General features: G+C 40.7%; 1 protein-coding gene across 3 annotated transcripts in view; it reads right to left on the bottom strand.

Moving 5' to 3' along the window:
- Positions 1–7,862: 7,862 nt before the first annotated feature.
- GNB1 (G protein subunit beta 1) overlaps positions 7,863–24,075 on the bottom strand; it is an 83,913-nt gene continuing 67,700 nt past the window's right edge. For 2 of the 3 annotated variants that reach the window (XM_074975499.1, XM_074975500.1), the window contains exons 7-11: positions 17,763–17,829; positions 14,383–14,584; positions 13,571–13,787; positions 9,539–9,650; positions 7,863–9,062 (exon numbers count right to left, since the gene is read on the bottom strand). In XM_074975499.1, the coding sequence (XP_074831600.1) occupies positions 9,544–9,650; positions 13,571–13,787; positions 14,383–14,584; positions 17,763–17,829 (593 nt within the window). In that variant the 3' untranslated portion in view covers positions 7,863–9,062; positions 9,539–9,543. Of the gene's footprint in view, positions 9,063–9,522; positions 9,651–13,570; positions 13,788–14,382; positions 14,585–17,762; positions 17,830–24,075 lie in introns of all 3 variants that reach the window. The other variant, XM_074975501.1, reaches the window with a different exon arrangement.

Below are 24,075 nucleotides of genomic sequence, written 5' to 3' on the forward strand. Positions count from 1 at the left end.
AAGTGGAAAACTGGCACCAGATCAAGAGACCATAGTGTAAACTTGGTTAATATTACACTTAGAACCTGGTTTTCAGTTTGCTTTATGTCGTCTCCCAGACTAAATCAATCAATCATTTGGAAAGAGATTAAGGATCTGTGGTGAAAATAGATGCAAGTTTAAATACAAAAATACATAATTCCATATTACGTGGTATGACTCACACTTCCAAACACCAGCTACTATAGGCTACCGTTCTTCGCTGTGTCCTTGTTTTGTTAGTAATGAATTTGAGTCCTCATTTTGCAAGAGGAACAGCAAAGCCAAAAATTGAAAAGTTTAATAGATGACATTAATATGCTCTTTTTAAAGGACTCAAAATTTAAGTTCAAACTTGTGAAAAAAATCTACATTTCTGCATCCTTTACATACAGTACAACATAGTATTATATACTAAACATGAATATTTACTGTGAGAAAATCCCTCTAAGCTGTTAGAAAAAAACCTGAATCTTATCTGAGAAGGAGCTCAGCCCTAAAAGTCAGAAATCATTTCTCAAAGATATTTAAAATAAATTTCTGCCTAAACAGGGTTTCTACACCACTTTGTGAGGATGATTACCTACATACAAGACTTAGGAGAGGTTCCCAATATGATCTGAAAGGTAACCCATTGATGGCAGATTTAGCACAGAGGTAGGGGGTAAAGGAAGGGGTGGGAGCCTGGGGTTAGAAGACTGTCAAAGCTACAATAAAGAAGTGGGAGGGAGAAGGAAAATGCATGCAGAACAGAGAGGAATGTGACCATCTCAAGTACCATTTACTCAGTTTTTGATGGGAAAAAATGTTTTTGACTGAAAATTCTCTTGGAAATTGGCCGTGGTTGACATTTTCTAGTTTTGATGAAAATTGGATGAAAATGTGATTTTTTCAATTTTCAAAAATTATATTTTTGTCACACCATAAAACCCCCAAAGTCCATGAAAAATTTCAAACGAAAATTTTTCTCTTTTGATTGAAGAGTTTTCCTCCCATAAAAATCTATAGCATTTTCAACTTGCTATGGTAAAAGATGAGGGGGAAAATGTTTTGTTCCTCTCGAAAAATACACCCAAGGCCTGCATGTGGGTTGCCATCCATCATGGGTTTCCAATGAACCAGTCACACTAGCCTTGTTCTTACAGTTTATGCCACAAGATGGAGTTGCACCCCTGTGTATAGAGGGTCAGAAGAACTTTGTAAGTGTTACCATTTTACACCATTGAGGGAGTCATCTCATGAGCTGGATAGTTCATACTCTTCAACAGATATTTTATTTTCTCCCTTGCGCACTGTGCCATTTAAAAATTGTTACATCAAACAAACTTTTCATTCTCTACTTCCAGCACACCAGGTGATCACCTGTCAGGGTCAATTATGTCAGGCAGCACTAATCTAAAGCAAATGGCTTATGAATAATTAAGGAAAAGAGCCTCCCTTTGTTCTAAATTATGGCAAAATTCACTTGGTGTAAGCCTGCAAGTAGTTGAATGCACACACCACCCAGGGTTTGCATTTCAGAGGGAGATATTTACCAGGTCTTATAAGGGGAACAGTGGTTTTATATGAAAGACTTAGAAAATGTGAATGGGAGGGAGAGCTATTCTCCACACACCCCTGTGCAAATGGAATATTGTGTAATGTTACACATTTGTGTACATACATACAAACTACAGCTAAATATTTTTCAAGGAATTTCAGTGAGTGAGGCTGACATCTGAAGACAGCAGCCCAGATTGAGGCTGTTAAGCATAACTAGTGATTTTGGGTACCCAAGCTCTGATACATTACAAGGGACCTGATTTTTCAGAGGGCAGGTGCCCAGCACTTTCAGAAAAATAGTTGTTAATTTGAGTCCCCAGACCACTTTTGAAAATCTTGGCCTTGGTTTGACTGGAGAGAACAAGTACAATAGTGGTAAGCAGCAGCTCAAGCTTCTCCACACCTGCTAAAGTGAGACTCGGTTCTGACCCACAGAACAACCTCCAGATAAGAAGGGAGTTTAGTCTCCATGTCCGTTTTCTCCTTGGCACCTTTGCCAAGACTGCCAACAAATTGGTGAATTACTATCAATAGCAGCAGTGTATTTTCTGATGGGGACAACTGACTTCTGGGAATTGGATTGTGATCAAACTCATTTACCTGTAGCAGACTGTAACAGTGCATGGTCACAACTGACCCAAATGCTAGAGATCTGGAAATTAAAGGCTCCATATCCTGTTACCACTCCAGTCTTCCACCATTGAGTCCTATCAGATTATGACCACTCTCACCTGGGCAACAATCCTTATTGGTTTAACCAGCTTTTAAACCAGCCAGAACTTTAAACAAAAACAAATTAAAAAAACCCACATGCATCTGAGCTTTGCAACTGTCCATTTTGCTGCGGTGTTCAGTGGAGCTGAGCTCTCACTTGTTCTGGGGCACATGAAGATGGTACTTTTCCTGTTTAATTACTAAAATGGTATTTGACTTTTTTTGGTGAATTAATATCAGCAGTGGTGTAATGGTTAAAAAAAGTAAGCAAGCTCCTAAAATAAAATCCATATCCCCCAAATGAGAAGTGGGTAAATTCACTTTACCCAAGTTTATCCTTGACTACACTAGTGGCTATCAGGATAACTTATTATGCTACAGGCAGGTTTCCTTTAAGAAAGGGTCCAATGCCTGGCACAGCCTTTGCTAAGCAGAGAAACCAAGTGGCCCTCTTTAGGGGGTGCAGTGCTGGCAGTCAAAGATAGGGCAGAATTTGATGGTCTGATATCAGAATGCCAGGGATCTGCCAATCACATGCAGCCTGCTAAAGCAACATGCTACCCCACCTCCTACCAGGCACCAGGGGAATTGTGGATTGTCTGAGCATCTGTTCCCGAGGAGCTGGCCTACCTTCATCAGTAAAGCCTAACAATGCCTTGTCACATCAGAATAAATTACACAACAGAACTATTAAGGCTTTGGGTTTGTTTTAATTCAAGTGAATGATTCTGAGCAAGAGTATGTTTTGATTTACTGCTAAAACAGTTTTAACTAGAGAGATCAAAATTTTGGGGTGCTGTGTACTTTTACAGAGACACTTAGGAGAGGAATGCATGAGGGAAGTGGAGTGTGGTACCTTAGAAACCTTCTAAAAATCTCCAGGCTCAGTGGAGCAGAATAAATTTAACTAACAGATACATGAAATGTTTTTACTGTTAGCGTTAGCCTCAGGTGAATAGGTAGTGCTCCAACATTTCAGCTACAAACTGCCTTTATCAGCTACCCTCTGGGTGACTAAGAACAGAGGCAGACACTAAGCTGGAGACCTTCAACCCCCTAACACACTATATTCTATACGGGCTCTATACAAGCAGTATTGTTTGGTTAGAGAACTGTTCACCCTTCCCTGTGCAGAGCAATAAAGAACAGTCGTTGCGGGGCATTTGGACCTTATTTCAGTGATGTGAAGCTTATTACAAACTAATCAATTTCACCCAGCCCATTAGACTGCACAAATGTTTAGTACTTGATTAATCACCTGAAACAGAGGGGAGGAAAACACTCTAAGTGCTGTACAACGGAAGTTATCAGTCACTTGGAGGGACTGGTTTTTTTCCATCATAGCCTCCTCCCAGCCCCAAACCAGAAAAATGCAGGGAACTACTGATGTTACCTACCGTAAGAACAGCACTGAATCCTTCTGTAAACCTCACAGATCATAATGCAATACATAGATTTGCATTTCAAACAGTTACTCAAAATTCAGTCAGGGTTTTGCAATTTAGTGGTTCTGTATTATTCACTGTGCAAGCTCCTGGAGGCAAGGATCATACTGTTTCTATCTTGTACAGCACAGAGCGCACTGTCAGCGCGTTACATCAGTTTGATAGTTGATATTTAGTGAATCTAGACTGTGGTTTAACTATGCACAGAACTTAGGATGCCACATTCTGCTCCACTGCTTAGATTTCAGAGTGACATTAGGATAGCTAGACTACTGGGCAAAGGGATATTTTCTCAATTATTTCTCTCAATTTCAGGAGATTTCTTGTAGAGTTAAATCCTTTAAAGAGGCACTTGCTTGGGGTGTGGAGAAGAGAATGTGAGAAGCAGCATCTAGGCAAACAAAACCATTGACTTTCCCTCTAGTATTGTGTTCCCTATCCCATTATTGGAGGTAACTGGTTTGAACAGCCCTACTTCTGCAGACCAGTTTGAACTTGTTATGAAGTAAAAGCCCTATTTTTAGGACAGGGTTTGATTAGAGCCCAGAGAAAACAGCTGCAGCGTCATGCCTTCTTTGTGATATCAGTAGAGGATAAAGAAAGAGGAAGGGATGTTACAGATGCAACCTCTGTTTGAATCCAGATCCAAACTTAGTCCAACTTTGAGGATGTTCAAATGTGAGGGGCTTGGCCCACTACAGAGACAAGGACAAGCTATACAGGAGCTGAGTATTAGTTTCAAGTTGTACATTATTCTCCTCCCTCCCCCAAGTTGTAGTATTCAGAACAAATATATTTGCTAAATAGGAGGAAAATGGCCACGCTATGAAACATGAATCTCATTTAAACATACATCTATATTTTCAAGTACAAGTTTGGAAAGGAAGATTGTCTGTTATATTTGTTATATCTTAGAGGGATCTAAAAATACGTTGACATTTCCGATAAAGGTACTGTGTGTTCACTAACCTCTTGACACTGGGAGTCAGTAAGTCTTGGCAGATATCCCCTTGCTTGCAAAGGGGTTCCCAGCAGCTGCTAGAAGCAAAAAGTGAACATATGGGAAGGAGCATGGTAAGGTACATTTGGGCACATGGCGAGGAAGAATGATTGAACTGGTTCCATTATAGACTAGACAAATTCACAACTGAAACATCTGCTGCAAAAATATATCAAGGAAATGGAAAGTAGCAGCAGAATCACTTGGAACTACAGGTTTCAGAGTAGCAGCCGTGTTAGTCTGTATTTGCAAAAAGAAAAGGCGTACCTGTGGCACCTTAGAGACTAGCCAATTTATTTGAGCATAAGCTTTCGTGAGCTACAGCTCACTTCATCAGCGGTATTGACTTACCTATGGAGGGAGCTACCCTGATCTCCAAGCAGTTGTCTGTGACCAGCCTTGTGTGCTGGGACAAGGGGAAAGAGATCCCACCACTGCCACCAGTTGTCACGGAGTCCCTGGGCGATGCTCTGGAACTGCTCCCCATGAAGCCAGTCAGGACTCTGGGGAAGTCTCCTTTCTGTGAGCAGCCTGTCTGCAGGACACACAGCTCACACAACTTCCACCTTCCTGGGTCTGACCTCGGAGCATTCAGCATCCTCTGCCCCTCCTTAGGCAACCTGGTGACCCCAAGCTTCCCAGGGATCACCATATCGATGCCGAGCTTAGCGCGGACACCCAATCGGCACCGCCCGCTGCAGCCTAGAACCCCTGAGCTCCAGCGATTCGCCGGCCTCAGCCTCCCCAGGAGCTAGGATCACAAGCTTATGCTCAAATAAATTGGTTAGTCTCTAAGGTGCCACAAGTACTCCTTTTCTTTTTGGAACTACAGAGACATTTGGAATTAAATTTAAAGCATTTCTGCTCATTTTAAAGTGCTCTAGATGTTCTGTTCGTTTTAAACATAAGGAAGTACTTCTTCACACAACTCACAATCAACCTATGGAGTTGCTGCCAGGGGATGTTGTGAAGGCCAAAAGTATAACTGGGTTCAAAAAAGAATGAGAGAAGTTCATGGAGGAAAGGTCCATCAGTAACTACTACACGTTGGTCAGGGCTGCAACCCCATGCTCTCGGGTGTGACTAAACCTCTCTGACTGCCAGAAGCTGGGACTGGATGACCAGGGCGGATCACACAGTAATTGCCCTGTTAATTCCCACTGAAGCATCTGGCACTTGACACTGTCAGAGACAGGCTACTGGGCTAGATGGACCATTGGTTTGATCCATTATGGCCATTCTTACTTATGTAATGTTCACAGGCATAGAAGCTCACACTAAGGCTACAATTTAACAATAATTACAGAACCATCATCTTTTCCACACTTGCAGCTTTTGGGAAAAAAAGCAAAAACAAAAAAAACAACTTATTTTGGGCTGAAACATTTTTTGTTTGGTCTCAGCCCAAGCAATGTTTTGGCTGAGTGGGAGGGGATGAAAGATTTGAGGAAAATCCAGTCAGCTGTTTCTGAGTCAGACAAAGAGCAGAAACACCCTTTTTCCATGTAAAAAAATAACTATGGCTTACGTTTTCTGCACTGATAATTCAAATCCAACTGTTTAAAAAAATCCATTTTAAAAAAATAATCCCAATATCTATCAGGATGTAGGTTTAAAAAAAAAAAGTGAAGGGAAAACTTCCCACAGTTTTGGTCAGTACAAAATGTATTTTATATATAGAAATTCAGCCAGGATTTTTTAATTTTTTTCCTGCTGAGCCTTATGTTGATACCTACCTACCTACCCATCTCAATGCCAAATACAGAAATTCAACAGTGTAACTAACAAACAAATCTAGTAGGCCAGATCCTCAGCTGGGGTAAGTTCATAGAGCACTCTACTGAAGTTGAGGAAAGGTACACACTAAGCAATTTTTAAAAAGTTATTAAACTCTTGACTGTTTCCAACCTCAGCAGTTGTATATTTAGATAAATGTAGCATCTTCCACACAAGAATGCTTTGGCCATGAATACCAAATGATCCATGCGCTATAGTGACCTTCACTTGGGAGTCTGTGCATAGACAGCTCCCAGCAATTCTTGATTAAGCTCTTGACTGGTTCTCACAATCAAATAGATAAATGTGTGTCTTAAATATTTAACAATGCTGAAAAATATGTCTGCAGCTGCTGAGCTCCAGATACTTACTATGTCCTTAGTAAACCCTATATTAGCACATATTTTGCATTCCACATGGTGGCTAGACAATAACGGTAACCGTACAAACACTAGTACACTCAGTGCACCCACACGGCTGAAAAATTGTGAAACAGTTCAAGTCAGCTCTGCACATTTGTCACTCCAACACTCAAGACGACTCCATTCGTGTGTATGCTACTTAATCAGACATGCAATTTTTCCAAGCCTCTTGCGTAACAGCTTATACCTGGTTTGCCAATTAGTATTGTATACAATAGGGTAGAAAAAAATCAAACCACTTGAAAATGCTGAACTTAATCCAAAAGATGCATCAGAAGCTGCCACAGCACAGACTGCCATTTTTCTGATGGGCTTGTTTGAATTCACCACTCAAGATCTGTTAGGTTAGGAAGTTTTGTTCTTTAGGCAGAGCAATCAGCTGGAGAACAAATCAGTCAGACCAAATTCATGTCAAACTGCTTTATTACATCTTAAATAACAGTACATTTTAATATAGTATCTATCTTGCATCCAGCTTCCTTGAAGTACACTGACTTTAAAATTAAATACAAAAAGGTGAAGAAGAGGGATACAGGGTGCGGAGAAAGCTCTACAGAGTAGTTTCATGAAAGAGAGAGGGAATTCATCTTTTTTATGCCAAATCCAGGCCTAACGCACAATTACAGCACATTTTTGTACAGAATGTTGCAGAAAAACAGAATGGTGAAAGCCACTACTGCTGCTAGGGAGGCGCATTTCTGGATACAGTGAAGATAGGAGAATTTAAGAGAACAATCTGCTGTCCAAACGCTGCTGCTTTTAACATTTTATTTGAAAAGAAAGCCAGGAAAACCTGTTCATTACAAAAATGATTCTACTCGGATGCAAAGAACTCACTTTACAAGAGGAACTGGCTGTGAAGAATTAATTTATAAAGAAGATGATCTGGGTTCCCCCACCCCCACCCCAGAATCTTTGACAGCGATCGTTTGAACAGGCTGTTTCTTTAAAAAAAAAAAAAAAAAAAAAGTGACTTCTCACGCTACTCCAAAACGTGCATAGCTTTGTACTTGAAGTCTTCATAGATTTATGCACAGAGTAGCAACAATAAATGAATACAGCGGCAATGGTTACAGTTTTTAAACAGGTTATTTCTTTAAAGAAAAAAAACATCTAAGGACAACTTAGTCCAATATGCACTTTTTAGCATTTCTACAGCATGCGATTCTAAGAGTAAACCCACCCAATATGGCAAACGATCAAAAAAAAATTTTTGTTTAACTTAGAAAGTTTAAGATCATTATTTTCAAAACATTGATTTGTACATCATTTCATACACAAAGAATTGACTTAATACCCAAGCGCAGGACAGGTCTCTTTTGAAAAACAGAGATTCCTGGTTGTTGAGACTACGGGGTAGTGTTAGGGTATATAAACTGCCCTTGCAAGTGGGGACAAAGTTTTTTTTTGTTGTTGTTTTTTTTTAAATCAGTGGGTTTGGGAGTGGGTGGGTAGGAATTGAGGATTTGCATTTGTTACCCATAAAAGGTGAAAGGTTCTTTAAACAAGCATTCAATACCATGTACAGCATGTGCTTGGTTACCTTACTTCTTAACATTATTCTACAGATGCCATGTTTTGTGCAACAATTATTTGTGATACTAGACAGAAATAAAAAAAAGTAGGGACTAAATTTACAGCATTAACAACCCCAGACGCACTGGGCTAGGACTCCCTTGTTTTACTCAGTTATTGACCATAAAGAAATGTATTTAAAAAGGAAATGTGGGGGGAAAAAATGAAATCCTTCTACAAACGTGACTTGAAAATTTGAAACCGTGTGAGATAAAACAAAGTTCTCAACTTTAACTTGAAAACTACAGTGAAGTTAAGTTTGTTTCACAATTATGCTCAAGTTTACTTTCTGGTCATGCTTTTATGATAGTGTTTCTTTTTTAAATTCTCAAGACAAAAAATGGTCCCAAACGGAATGCACAATTTCATTTGCTTACAACTGCAGATATTCTTCTTTGAAAAGTAATTGTGCTCTTCATTTCAGCAACAGGAGACGGTAAAAGATCTTGCCCTTTGAAGTTTTGAGGAGAATGGGGGGGTCCAAGTTAGTATGGTTGGATTGGATATGCTATCATTTTAGTTTTCAACCGTTGGAAATATCTTCCAGTCACGGTGGAGTCCGTTGCTTGTCTGACACACAAAAAGTTTTGTTAAAACTTATGTTCGGACACTAACATTAAGTTCTAAGCTGGATGAACTAACTTCTGTGTCTGGTAAAACCGTTTATTCTCCCACACCCTCTACTCTATCTTCCCACATCAACATTTACATCCATTATTTTCATTTCACCGTTTTCAAAAGATTTAATAATATTTACCAGCCCAGATGTGAAATCCATTAACCCACCCTGTACCGTGATGATAATGAAAAAAGTCACTGATACCTATAAAAAAAAATTACTTCCCCATGGCTAGTAGAATTTTACAAGGCAGAGTTAAACTGCAAGAAGTTAATCTTATTTCTAGTGTTTTAAATTAGTTACTTTTCTAAACCAAACTGTGAGCTTGTAGCATAAAAGCAGTTGCAATGTACATTTGAAATGAGAAAAAATGAGATTATAAACGAGATAATTAAGGATGTTCTTCCCTACCCTCCCAAATACCTACAGACTTCAGTTCCAGATCTTGAGGAAGCTATCCCATGACCCTGTTGCTACTGCCATACCATCGTCAGTCACACCTAAGCAACTGACACGGTTATCGTGGCCAGCAAGGACACCTAGAAATTAAACAAAATACACACGCATATTACAGAATCTTGATGAATACATACTTCATTTCAAGCAACTCAATGATAAGGGCTTGTGTGTTTGTATTGGATACTCTTAGTGATCAGAAGAATGGAACATTAACTTGGTTTAATATTTACACAAATCTGATTTTGATAGTTTTCTTTACCCCAAACTTTTGGCAGTATTCACTTGGAAATGATTGTAGTAGCCAGTGAGGGACTCCCAAATGAAGAATATGACAACATGAAGCGTGTTAGCCACAAGATTTTCACTTGGTAGGAATAACCTTCAATAATCACATGTCAATTACAAAGTCATCACCAGCTTCTCAAAATACTTCTGACAGCACACCCCAAGCAGTTCTGAATTCTATATTTATTAGTGCATTGCTGCTAAATTCAATTACTTCCCCTCCTACAGTGTTATAAGCCAATTCGTCTTGTAAAAAACCCTAGACTATAAAAAATGCAGAGTTAGGCTGGAGCATCTTAAACACACTTAATCTTGCATGAGCCCTAGCCCTCCTTTTGGGATTACAAGCACACGTATTACAAAAAGGCAAACAAAGACCGGCCACCTACCTTCATTAGATTTGCTACTATGGAAGATGCTTCCATTCAACCAATATGTTATTTTGAAAAATTGCATTGAGAGGGACTGAAAGAGACACTTACTTTTCTTTCTTTTTTTTTTTTTTTTTTTTTTTTTTAAGTGTAAGGGAGCTGGTATGACTTTTTATATGGGCATTCAAAGGAAAGAAGGTAAAAAGCACCTATATTCAAGTCTTGCTCAGTCCATTACATTATCAAAATTCTGGCCTGGAGAAGTTTTAGTGATGAAAGGACTTAATTAGCCTCTCTTTGCATCAGTAACATTGTTCACATGACTCCACATATTCATGCCGTTAAGAATGTTTTCTGATCTAGTTCGCAGTTGTGACATGTTTAAAAGAATTTAGTGCTAGTAGATGTTTTAGAATTTAAGTTTCCAAATATTGACTTGGTCATCCAAAGTTTGCTTGATGAATCAGACTTTGCTTAACTTACTGTACATAATATGTAAAAATATGTTTGGTACTAATCTCCACATTAAAACTGTAGAAGTATTAGAGAGTCTCCAATTTGAATCAGTGGGCTTCTTAATACAATGAATTCTCCATTTCTGGAGCAGCAGACACATGAAAAATGTACACGTGGTTAATAGCATCTTTAAAAATTCCTAGTGCCATATAGGAAGCCTGCTGTCACTGCTGATGAAATGGCTCGGAACTCTTCTAGGGCACATTGTAGAAGTAGTGTGATACACTAGAAGTGTGTAAAACTGAGATTATACTTGTGAGATTTAATGTAGCAAGACCCCAAGCTAAGTACCCGAGGAAGCTTGAGCAGTTAATTTGTGACCGATGAGTCAATGCATGTTAGGATTCTAACAACTGATTGCACACATCTGCAGACTGTCCTCCCTTCCTCCTTATTAAGTATTGCTGCTCCCTCGGATTCTAACCACACTGGTGATGCCTTTTCCCATTCAACATCCCTCTACGGTGAGATTTATGCAGGGAACCAATAGGATTTCTGGGAGAGTGGGAGACAGATCAGTTGTGGTGGTGCATCTATTTTCACCCTTCCACTTTCCCTGCAGGAAGGACATGCAAAAGTCACTGCCTCTTATCACCCAAAAAAACACCCCCAACAAACCAGGAAACTGCAGAATCCAGGACTCCCAAGATAAACACTACCCTAATGAAACAGATTTGTACTGAGGCATGGTAATTTATTCTATAGGGACTGAAAAGTAGTTTTTCCTACTTAAAAGTCAACCAAAAGTACAACCTAGTGCATTAGTAAACAGGCACTGAAGACAAATCACACTGCATTAGTATAGTATAAAATCAAAGCAGGAAATGGAACTACCATTAGTCATTTCAACAGGCCAGCGAACTCATCGCTTCCTCCTAATCAGCTTCAAAGAAAAGAACTGTCACCAGGGACCAAATATAGTTTTCCCCAACAGAAAAACTATGAAGTGTAGTAATATGTCACTAAGAGTTCCCTAATCTGCTTGGATCACCCACCTAATAGTTTATCACAAGAAATTACTGTAGTGTTGGGAGCAACACTACCATGGAGATACAATAATTTACAAACTGAAATCCTGCAGATAATCCAAAAGCAACAACACCTTGTATTCATCTGTTCAACGCATTCTCTGGTGGAACAGCAAGTTACTTTATTTCTACAGCACTTGATTTAAAGCCAGTAGTAAGGAAGATAACACATTTATGAAAGGAAAATTCTCTGCCTATCAATATATGCTATTTCAGACTACCAATTTGTTTTCATTTCCATGTCTATTTTTGGCCTCAAGTATCAACTGTAAATCAAGATTTCAACTGTAAATAACCACTGTGGGGAAACCTTGAATAAGGTGCATTTGGACAGCATAACCATGTTACACTTATTTGAAAAATACGTTCCTGGTATAATTAAAAACATAAACAGCACTGAAAAGTGAAGTAACCCGCTCTACACATCAGATGAACTTTGAGCTACTACTGTGCCAATTTCTGCACTGCACTGATAGAAGGTACATTTGTTGGGAGAGGCGGGGAAGAAGCAAGCCATGGGAGCACTGCTGTTAGACTACAATGAAGGTAATAACGCCACACAGAACGTCTCTGTTGCTGGTGTCTTCTCTATTCTGAGCACACAGTCTCCCCCTCAGCAGTGATCAGGTTTGTACCAATTTTTGTTTATTACCTTTCTCCAGATGCTAAACAGAACCTAGCTTTTTGTTCTTGTGCTCGTTCCAAGAATTAGAAATACTTTCTCCATTAATCTATCTAGTTCCTCCTCTTTACATTCTATAATCATAAGCAGAAACTTTGTCGTCATTTATGATAATTTGTACTTTCCCTGTTCTAATATCATTAGTTTATATTTTAGGAACTGATAGCATCTATACTAGCTGGGTTGGTAAATTCAATACCCATCTCCTCCCATTCATTATACCCCTAAATAAAGTTACATAACCTCTTTTTCCTTTTCTCTTGTTATGCATTTTACAAATACTGCCACAAACGCACATTATCCAGCTATGCCTTAGAGATAAGGTGTCATGTTAGCGAGATAGGTACTGATACCCTTACTGAGATAAGGTGACAATAGCATAAGACCCTCCCCGACCTTTGACAGTTTCTTCTTCCAAAACATGCGAAGTCACATTTCATATTAAACACACAAATAAGGCAGCTTTAGAAACTGTGGAAGATGAGGTAATAAAGGGCGAGTTTTTAAGAAGTACTATCCAGAACTGTTTGCTATGTGAAGAATTTTGAGGTAATAAATCAGTGGCTACAAATCTCTGCTTGACATTTACACTACCTAAAAATCAGTGCAAATTCTCAGAGGAATACTAAACAGCTTCAAGCACTGCAGTACAGCATAGCGGCCAACTCTTAACCTGAATTGTTTTAGTGAATTACTAATGACAATTATCTTCATATAAATATTACACGGTTATAGACCCTCCATACATGAAGTGATTAATAGTAGGTGTTTCATAAAGTGTCAAATACGTTTAAACAGTCCAAGTGTAAAATAAGCTCTTTGAAGGTAAAAATATATTTAATTTTCCCAGATGTCATTCTTTTACTGAGTTCTGTTTGCAGAGGGTAGCTTTCTGTTCTCAGAAACCCCATATTCTTCACTAACATTTAAAAATCTACCAGCATGTTGACAACACAAGTAAAATACCTTAACCTGGGGTGATCTCACAGCAGACCACATTAATGAGTTAATTACAGTAGGCTAACAGCACTGTGCTAATGTTTGATAAAGCACTGTCAATAGGTCACCCCTTTAGCTGCAGCTGATAGTATTTAAAACCCAACACACAAACTATTTACCTGCTCTATCAGCTTTCAGTGTGTCCCAGACGTTGCAATTAAAGTCATCATAACCAGCTAAGAGGAGACGTCCGCTTTTGGAGAATGCTACAGAAGTGATGCCACAGATGATGTTGTCATGTGAATAAACCATAAGCTCCTGGTCAGCACGAAGATCAAAGAGCCTGCATGTGGCATCATCGGAGCCTGTGGCAAATGCATTGCCATTTGGGAAGAACTTTAAAACAAAACAAAGGTATTATAGTATAAGATACTTTGTGTTTTGCAGCTTTTGGGAACAGGGCTTTTTCCATTTGGCCAGCTACTATGAAATCTTAGATAATGATCTAGCATGTTTTGCACTTTCATTTGGTACCGTGGAACACTCATGCAGGCCAGTCGTCTTATGCCCAGAACTGGGAGCTAGGAACTCAAGATCTACTCCTGGCTTGGTTTGACTTTCTGTGTGTTCTTTGCCACATCCCTTTGCCTGCATGTTTCCCTATCTGTAAAATGAAGCTAAAAGTACATTATCTCCATCACAGAGGCACTAATGTTTTTAAAGCCTTCTGAAGATGAAATAATAAGTATTACTATCAACAAAACTTTAGTAGCATACTATTTAAGCACCTAACAAATTGCCATGTACTATAATAAACTTTATGCAATACAATGAATTGAATGTAGTTTTGTCAAATGTGGAAAACACTGTGTTTTGGAAAAACTATGCTGTAATACTCCAGGATGCACTATGTGTTAAATTCTAACAGCTGACTGCAGAGTATACATCATGAATTTAAATCCCATTCCCCCAATTCAGAGTTCATACGCACACAGATGGCATTGATGTCTGACTCGTGGCCAGTGAATGTTTGCCGACACATTCCTTCTCTAACATCCCACAGTTTGGCAGAGGCATCACAGGCACCAGAAACAAAACACCTGGCATCAGGAGCCAGGGACAAACTCATGACATCCCCGGTGTGTCCAGTAAATGTGGTCGTCTGCTGGCCAGTTTCAATATCCCAAAGGGCGCTTGACAGAAGGGGGGAGGGCAGGGGGAGAGATAAAAATGACAAAAATTAGAACCATCAAATAAAACTGATTTTTTAAAATATGTCTCGCAGTACATTACCAGAAGTTCAGAGAGTGTCAGACAGGGCTGGTTAGTCCGGACTTGGCTGGTTTGTCACTTGTTTTCTCTGGTTTAATTTTTGTATTTAAAATTAAAAGGGGGAAATTAATCCCAAAGTATGTGGGAAGAAGATGCTCTCCTTTGAGACATTTCAGTATATCATACACAAACTCTCAGTCTTTGCCTTAAAAAGGCACCAGTACTTTCAAATGGAGCCACATATTATTTCTGGTTACAGAGGATCTGCTTCTTGGCTGGGTTACCAGCAATATAGACAGCATAGTGACTAATGTTCATCATTGTTGATACATGGAGTTCTGTAACATGGCAGTGCTCTAACACTAGCGTAGAGCTGCTTTAGAGTAGCACCCACTACTGCTGCTATAGTTAAGGTTGAGTCAGTGTTTCCATTAATTTTAAAAAGCGGCTTTTTGAGGGTGTATAATTCAGCCAGAATAATTCACTGTTGCCTCATGGCTGTCAGTGCCCCCACTTTTCCATTGACAGTAAGATCACCACAGTGACAATCACATAGTATAAAAAGGGGATGAAATACTGACTGCATCACCCACAAAAGCAGCAGACTTTCCAGAGATGTTTAGAAGAAAGCATTTAACTTGTCTGTTCTCTTTCCCAGTAAGTGAGCATAATGTAGAATTCTGCTTTGGCTTAGAGCCAGTGCAGAAGCCAGTTTTCTTGTTTTCAGGTTCCCTGGTTATGTAAACCATATGTTCAGTAATTAATTCTGTATCAGCCTTCAGTAGTCAGTTCCAACTAGGATATGAAATTTTGCTTAGTGTTCCAGCCCAAATCCATTTGCAGCTAGAAAACATCATGCCCTTCATGTCAGTCTCCTCTTTAGTTCCCCATTCTAGGGGAGTGCAGGTTTAGAGGAAGGAGACTACTGGCTTCCTCCTTCCATAAATGAAGGGAACCATCAGCACAAAAGCAGAAGTTTTTTCTTAATAGAACCAGCTTTCATTATGAACCACGTGTGTTCCAGAAATGCATATGCAGAAAGAAGAACAAGACAAAAAGGAATCCCTTGCCAGTAGCGAGGCCATAAGAGAAGGCCAGAATGTGTGTACTCAACACCCTACCTGGACTTAGAAAAATTATTACATGCAACAGTCAAAACCTGCTAAAGCTATATAATCAAGTACAAAGAGCATCACTTTAGCAATTTTTGGTGTATTTAAAAAGGTTTCCATTCCATTTTGAAAAATCATGTTAATATTAAAGAAATTCATGTACAATCAACATCCATCTTAAGCAGCCACTCAAGAAGGCTGTTTAATAGGAGGGTCCTTACGGGACCAACATAACCGCAGTGAATGTCTTAGGAAGACTTCAAAATAATTGCCGTTAAGGACTGCTGCCTAGTGGATGTCCTACTATTTTCTCTTTAAGATTTATTTATTCAATGAGTGAATTTTTTTGTTTACATTGAATTTTTTGATAAAATGAGTATTTATTGGTTAAGCAGGTGTTTAAACAGGCCACGCTACAAGCAGCACAGAAATGCTGTGCAAGTCCAGAAACAGAGCTAACTTTGGGGTTACCTTTCCAGTTCTGATGGATTAAAATTAAATCCATTTTAAGTAACAATTCAGTGAAAACAGAACACAGACTGAATCTATTGAACATCTTGAGTCTTGTTAAGCCTTATTCTATAGATTTGTTACCTAAAGGGGCTTTTTCTTTTGTTGGTTATGGCAGAAGAGCTAAAACTACATAAAAAGTATCGCCCACAAAAATGAGATTTCTTTGCTAGTGAGACTAGAGCATAACAACCTCTAGAAGCAAATGCACTACAGACAACTCCTATAGGAGAGAGCACCTATAAGTGTTTTAGCTGATCTCTGAAAATGGACTATGGAGTATGCAAATTACAACAGAACATTATGTTTATATTAAGCCAGTGGACCACAAAACAGAACATTTTTCAAAGACTGATTATTTTTTAGTTTTGTAATTAATGTTTTGTTAAACGTTCAGTGATATTCCTTTAAAATTCACTTCTAACTTTTTGAGAAGATTTTCTGAAAGCTATTCATAATCTTACAGATTTAAATAAAAATAATTTTACCAATGTGATTCAATATTTAATATTTATTTTCTATAATAGTACTACAGAGCTTAATGGAAAAAAGTCATTAATTCACTCAGCCTATCCTTCCCCTGACAACCAATTGTCTATGGTTCCATAGTCCATCTTATCACCAATAAGAACATATATCATGGACTTCAAAATTTGAAACAACGAATCAATAACAGAGTGCAAAAGAGAAGTGCAAAATGCTGGGGGGGTTTAAAATGGAACTGGCATAAAATAACTGTAAAACATGGACTAATTGTGACTCTTTACTGCCTGTATACATCAAGTTCACTCCCCAATAATTTGATAATGGATATTTAAAAAGTATACAAGACTCAACTAAACAGACATTACCATTCTGTGGGAGCTATTTCTTCTGATCAGACACTGGTCCATAACTAACCATTGGTACAGGAGACTTGTTTGAAGCTATAGCTCCAAAATGTGTCAAAATCCATATTGTCAAAACTTTAATTCTTTCCTCAGTGAGCCATAATTGCTCTGAATGAGCTCTTATAGACCACATGTAAAGAGTTTTACATTTTAAAAATATTGCATTCTTTTTATCAGAGATGTTAATAAAAAACATCAACGATGAAAATTACTTAGCACATAGGTCTGTCAGTACCTAAATGGTAACAAAAACCTATGGTCTGACAAATGCAAAGGAAAAAATTCAAAGTCTGGGTCTTCACACACCTAATGCATTTTATTTAAAAAGGGGGTATTCAAAAGCATAGTTTGTAGAGCTTAACAGCAGTATTTCCATTTGCAATTTCCTCTAAATTGCAAGCCATTAGAGGTTTTTATCCAGGTTGTCCTATGAGATTTCTATACCAAAGACTGCTTACATAGGATTCATACAGCACTAACACTATTGCTATTACTAAGTGTTATGACAAGTTCCTCCATAATATATTATCTGTATTTTTGAATATGCAGCCATTAGTACAAATGTTACAGTTCGTAACACTGCTTACCAAGTGGTGTCTCCAGAGCTGGTAACAATTTGATTATCATCCAGGAAACGGCAGCATGACAAGTAACCTGCAAAAAGTAACACATGGCTGAACAAAGCCGCAAATTCCTGTCTACTTTTCAGATTGAGTTGGTCACGTAGCGAAGCCTCTCCTGCACATACTGGGCAATGTCTACGCTGCAGTCAAAGATGTGACTGCAGCACATGTAGACATAACTCAAATAGCTTTGATCTAGCGAGATAAAATAGCACTGAAACTGCAGCAGCCTAGGATAGCTGCCCAAGACCATAACCTGGGCCCCAGGTGGGCTTGTATACAGCCTTTACTACTGTGGCTTCATTGACAGTGGTACACAGCTAACTAGAGTATGTCTACATGTGCTGCAGTCACACCTCTGACTGCAGTGTAGATACACTCAGACAGGAAACCATCAAGAATAGTCAGAAATTCCACAAGTAGTACTGATCACAGTAAGTGGTTAAGGACCACTTTAATTTATAGACTGAATCTTATAGCAATCTGATGTTTGCTGATCTGCTTATCCAAGCAAAGAGTAAAACACTAGAAAACACAAAAAGTCCATTTGGTTGTTAAAGAAAAAAGAAGAGACCTAAACGAACAGATGATAGTCTTTCACATAAGACTAGGATTGAAAATTCTCATAGGTCTTACTTGAGACAACCTGGGCTGTGAGCATCATAAGGATTCACAGTCCAAGCAGAAGAGAGTGAGAGAAGAGATGTATCTTGCTTCATAAGTATGAAGACAACAAGAAGAGAGGAAACTGGTGGCCTTATACACAAGGGCAACAAACCCTCATGACATTACTTGGATCAATCTAACTCTCCTCTAGGGGGAAGCTGCTCTCTTGGGGACCAGCTGTGACTAGAAGAGCCCCAGCAGAAAGAGGGAGAGCACTCCCTGAGGAATGCAGGGGTGGCCCCTCCTCCCAAGGCTTTACCCATTCATTAGCCAGCCAGAGGAGGAAGGGAGCTGACTCATCCCTTGCTCTCCCTTTTCATTAATTTAAATCCTAGCTCAAACTACGGGGAGCCTCTTTTTGCTTTATTTCAGGAAACTCCCCACTCCTTCCCCGTGACTGTAGTTTTAAAAAAAACAGTTACTCACCTTCTCGTAACTGTTGTTCTTCAAGATGTGTTGCTCATGTCCATTCCAATTAGGTGGATGCACAGCCGTCGGGAGCTTTTTCCCCTAGCACCACCCGTCTGATCAGGTGTGGACCCCCTGGAGTGGCGCCTTCATGGCAGTGAAAATAGGTTCCTGCCGACCCGCCGCCTCTTCAGTTCCTTCTTGCTGGCTACTCCGACAGAGTGGAAGGCGGGCGAGTCTTGGAATGGACATGAGCAACAAATCTTGAAAAACAAGAGTTACGAGAAAGTAAGTAACTGTTTTTTCCTCTTCAATGGCTTGCTCATATCCATTCCAATTAGATGACTCTCAAGCCCTAACTAGGAGGTGGAGTCGGAATTCACTGAAGTGCTGATTGAAGCACCACTCTGCCAAATGCTGCATTGTCCCTGGCGTGCTGGGTAATAGCATAACGAGAGGTGAAAGAGTGAACTGAGGACCACATCGCCGCCCTGCAGATCTCCTGGATGGGGACCTGGGCCAGGAATGCTGCTAAGGAGGCCTGTGCTATTGTGGAATGTGCTGTTAGTGCTGGGACTGGAACCTTTGCCAGCTCGTAGCATGCCCCAATACAGGACATGATTCATGATGAAATTCTCTGTGACAAGACTGGGAGGCCTTCCATTCTATCTGCAACCGCCACGAACAACTGGATCGACTTACGGAATGGTCTTGTACATTCAGTGTAAAAGACTAACGCTTGAACGTCCAAGGAGGGCAGCCTTTGTTCTCGACTATCTGCGTGAGGCTTAGGGATGCAAGTTTGGGAGAAAGGCTGGATGACGCCTAAGCTGTACCTTGTCTTTATAAAAATAATGGTATAAGGGGGATGGGAAGTTAGGGCTTTAAGCTCCAAGAATCTCCTTGCTGATATAATAGTGACTAGGAAGGCCACCTTCCATGAAAGGTAGAGCAATGAACAAGTCACCAGGGGTTCAAACAGTGCCCCTTAGCTCCTGAGGAACCTCCTCCACTGCTCCCGCATCGAGGAGTGTTTGGACCTCCTACGTGAGGAGATGCTCATGAGAAGGGTCCCTGAAGAGGGACAGGGAAGGGGGTAGCAGGGAGGGGAGGAGCAGAATTGGAGAGAATATCCCATTTCTACCATGCAAAGGACCCAGTGGTCTGAGTTTATCTGGGACCAAGAACAGTAAAAGTGGGACAGACAGTTCAGAAAACAGGGGGAAGGATCCGGTGAGTAGACTAGTGCACTGCCCTCGGGCACACCTTCAAAAGGCTTGCTTAGAGCCTGATGACTGCCTTGATGAGCTCTGGCCTTGGCTGGGCTTATGCCTTCCATTCCTGCCCTGCTTCCTTGAGAAGTCCTGCCTGGGCTGGGGAGGACAGAAGCGCTGCAGGGGCTGAGGTTTGAAATGATTTCGCTGGGTAGCTGGGGTATGTAGCCCCAGTGATTTCTATGCAGCCAACGAATCCTTTAGGCTGTGAAGCCTGGAGTCTGTCTGCTCTGCAAAAAGGCCCATGCCTGCAAAAGGCAGGTCCTAAATTGTTTGTTGTACTGTCTGACCTGGCCGCACTCAGTGTGGGTGAGTGCCCCCGTCCATCTTCTTGTGCTGCTTATGTGGCACCAGAGAGTGCGAGCGGTGCTGTACTGCCTCCTCAGGCTTCGGTGCTAGGGAGCACTGGTGCCAAGGGTCTCTATAGCCAGAGTCCTTCCTTGGCCCCGTTTCACGTACAAAGGCCGGAGTGCTCTGCATGGAGGTGCTCAGTGCCGGATCCTGACAGCTGGAGCTGGCTGGTGATGGAGGGCCGATTCCAACAGGATCTGTTTCAGCCTGAAGTTCCGTTCCCTTTTAGTCCTTGTGCGGAACTCTTTACAAATCTTGCACCACTCTGTTTGGTGCGCCTCCCCCAGATACTTGAGACAAGATTCGTGGAAGTCGCCCATTGGCGTGGGCTCGTGGCAGGTTCCACAGGGTTTAAACCCTTGGGACCAAGGCATGCCCCACACCCCAAAAGGGGAGACCAATAGGGGAGGGGGAGAAACCCCCGGCTCCTAGTTAAGAAACTAGAAACTATTTACAGAAAACTGAACTACAAGGACTAGGGGAAGCACTTGCAAAGGCAAGCGATGGCAGTTCTAACGACTGTCACTGGTGGTAAAAAGGAACTGAAGAGGCAGCGGGTCAGCAGAAACCTGTATTACCACCATGAAGGCGCCACTCCAGGGGGCTCCACAGCCGACCTGATGGGTGCTGCTGGAAGGATTTTCCCCTGACGACTGTGCACGCGGCACACACACACCTAATTGGAATTGACATGAGCAAGCATTCAAAGAACTGTTTTTGCAGATGCTGCAGGTCTTACTGATCACTTGCTTTGGGGTGAGGAAGAAATTTTTTTCTTTGTGTTGTGGCCAAATTAGCATAGGCCTAGTGGATTTTTTCACCTTCCTCTGAGCATACTCCATGCATGGTCAGGTTAAACAAGGAAGAGGATTTAGTAATTCATGGTAGTACTTGGTAGTAGCAGGGATGTTAGTTTGTTACAACTTTCAGCCAGTTTCCAGTGCAGTTAGAAGGCTAAAAGGAATGGCTCCCAGAAGTGAAAGACGTGGAATTTTGCTGAGGGGCCTTGTGCTCATGGGATAGGGGGAAGCCTAAGTAAAGTCCCCACCTTTTAGTCCGATCTGTACCCTTCGCTGGGGGTGGTGGTCAGATTCAGAAGAGCAAGCTGAGTCCTAGGGGTAGGTCGAGGAAAGTCTACCCTGAGTTCTGGGTTATAAGGGAGGAGCCCTGTAACCTCTGCACTGGAACCATTTAAAATACAGGTGACTAGGAGGGTAGTGCCCCTCCTCTCCATTAAGTACAACAGAGTTGCAGCCTGTTGCTTAAAATCCATCCGTGTCTGTCCTCATTCACCGCCAAGTCCAGATCCAGATGTCACCCCCAATTACAGCTTTATTGCAGCAGTCCTGCTTAATCCTGCACTAGAAGAGCAGTTAATTAAAACTGACCCTCTAAGATTTCACACTAACAAATGAAACCAATCACCTCTTTTGATGCATCCTTTCTAGGCCTCTACAATAGAGTATAGTCTTTCACCCTCTGTAGAGGCCATATTCACCCTTCCATGAACCCACATATTGCATTTTAGTGATCTTACTAACTTACAGGGCCCATCTCTAAAAGAGGCCACTGAACAGCTAAGATATATTGTAAAGATATTCTTGGCTTTTTATTGCTCAAATCTTTTTTTTAGGATTTTGACATGCACATAGGCTGCATCATGGATACCCAACAAAAATGCATGTGACAGATAGTTCCATTTTTCTTTACAACGGATATTAAAGAAAAGTAGGTTTTATGGATCATGGTTTGCTTGGTTATCGCAACTACTAAGTATCTGTTTTAGTGGTCAGTCAACATCTCTCTATTTCAGACAGAGTACACAATTCCAGTGGACCAGGTAGCTAATCCATGCTTTGAAAGAAACATAAGAGATAAAAAGAAGTTAAGTGCCATCTACAATATAGGTTAGCACATTTTAGTTATTCTTTTCAACAAACAGAAGCTTTGGAAGGTTTGCCTGGTTATAACGATACATGTATGAATAACCTTGGTTTCCTTCAATGAACAGTTTTCAGAGGGTTCCCTTTACACTGTATAGGCAGAGGCTTGATCAGGCAGAAAACCAGCAAGACACACAGCCCGCCTGATGTTTCCTCTTAGAGCTGTTAAAGGTTTTTCCGGAGCCATGCTGGCAGCCTCTGGACTAAGAGGACTCTGTTTTGCTGCATCTTGGGATTTTGTTCTTTACAGAAACAAAGGCAGCATAAAGATGACACACAGTTTCAGGGTTCCAACCTTGACAGATATGACTTATTACAAGCTGATTCCCTCCCTCAGGTTGCTGGGTGTATTATTACTGAATCTGCAAGTGAACAAAGGCTTGCTGATGTAACACTGAGTATGTCACATACTATGATTATAAGCACATAGCTACTGAAGTGACTGGCACTATGTAATATCTAAGATAAACAGAGTCCTGTTACATGCAGTCCAGGATCAGCACAGGCACTCTTTGAACCAATGTTCCAGCCCAGACCTCAACAAGGAAGATATCAAGCCAATTTACATCCTATTTCTGAGTGGCTACTTCTTCCCATTAATCTTTCAGCTTCCTTTCCTTTTCCTCAACCACACATTCCTTCAGCAGGTAGAAGTCACTAATGAATTACCATTTCAACTTCTGCTGTGATATGGGATGTTACCGCTGCAATGCTCTTGGACTGTAGAGGGGGAAGAGAAAAATCCTGAGCTCATCCCCTCCACTTTTAGCTGCCTTGGTGGATCTTCTTATTTCAAGGAAAATGGAGCCCTTATATGGGTCCCTTTGTTCTCACAATCATAGCTCATTATCCAGTTTAACTTCTCTTTATTTCTAGTTATCACCGTCATTAGTTACTTTGATGAAAAAGAGTGGGCCAGATTCTGTGCTGCACCTCTGAAGAGAGAGAACCCCAGGAGGGCCAAATGTAGCCCTGTAGTCTCCAGGATTCTGGCATGGCCCTGATGTAGGTTAGAGAAACCCCAGAAGAAGCTGTAGTGCAGAGTACTCTGACCACTTTCCCTCCCTTCTGTCCACTTCTACCTCCAGCACAGGGCAGCAGTGTAGGACAACCTACACCAACGTAATGCTGAGGGGCAATTCCCAAGCATCCAGTTAAACTAGCTCTGTGCCCTCCTTCTGGAGGCGGAGCCACTTTAAAGGAGCCGCTGTGGATCCTAGAACACCGGGCACGACAGTCCTAGTTTTTAGAGATTAAAAGGATTTTTTTAAGGCTTTCAGATATTTCTATGGCCAGCCAAACATCTCTACAGACTTCCAAGTGTAGTAAGATACAAGTCATTCTGAGGTTTAAATCTGAAGTTCAGGTCAGAGGTTCTTAGATGTCAGTACCCTGAGCAGCCAAGTAATTAATTTTGGGGACTCCAAAGGAATTATCCAGTATCAATGACTGAACATGTGGGGACAACTGGGTGGAATGTGGGTAAGTACCTGCAAAAAAAAAAAAAAAAAGGAAGACCTTGAAAAACAGACCATGGTTTACACTGAAACTCAAAGAACCATTACTTCTGCCTTCCAGAACAACAAAGGTAATTTAGAGACCAAGACTGGAAACAATGGGCTTGATTTTCAGGAG

The sequence above is a fragment of the Natator depressus genome, chromosome 18 (assembly GCF_965152275.1).
Source record: "Natator depressus isolate rNatDep1 chromosome 18, rNatDep2.hap1, whole genome shotgun sequence".
Lineage (NCBI taxonomy): Eukaryota > Metazoa > Chordata > Testudines > Cheloniidae > Natator > Natator depressus.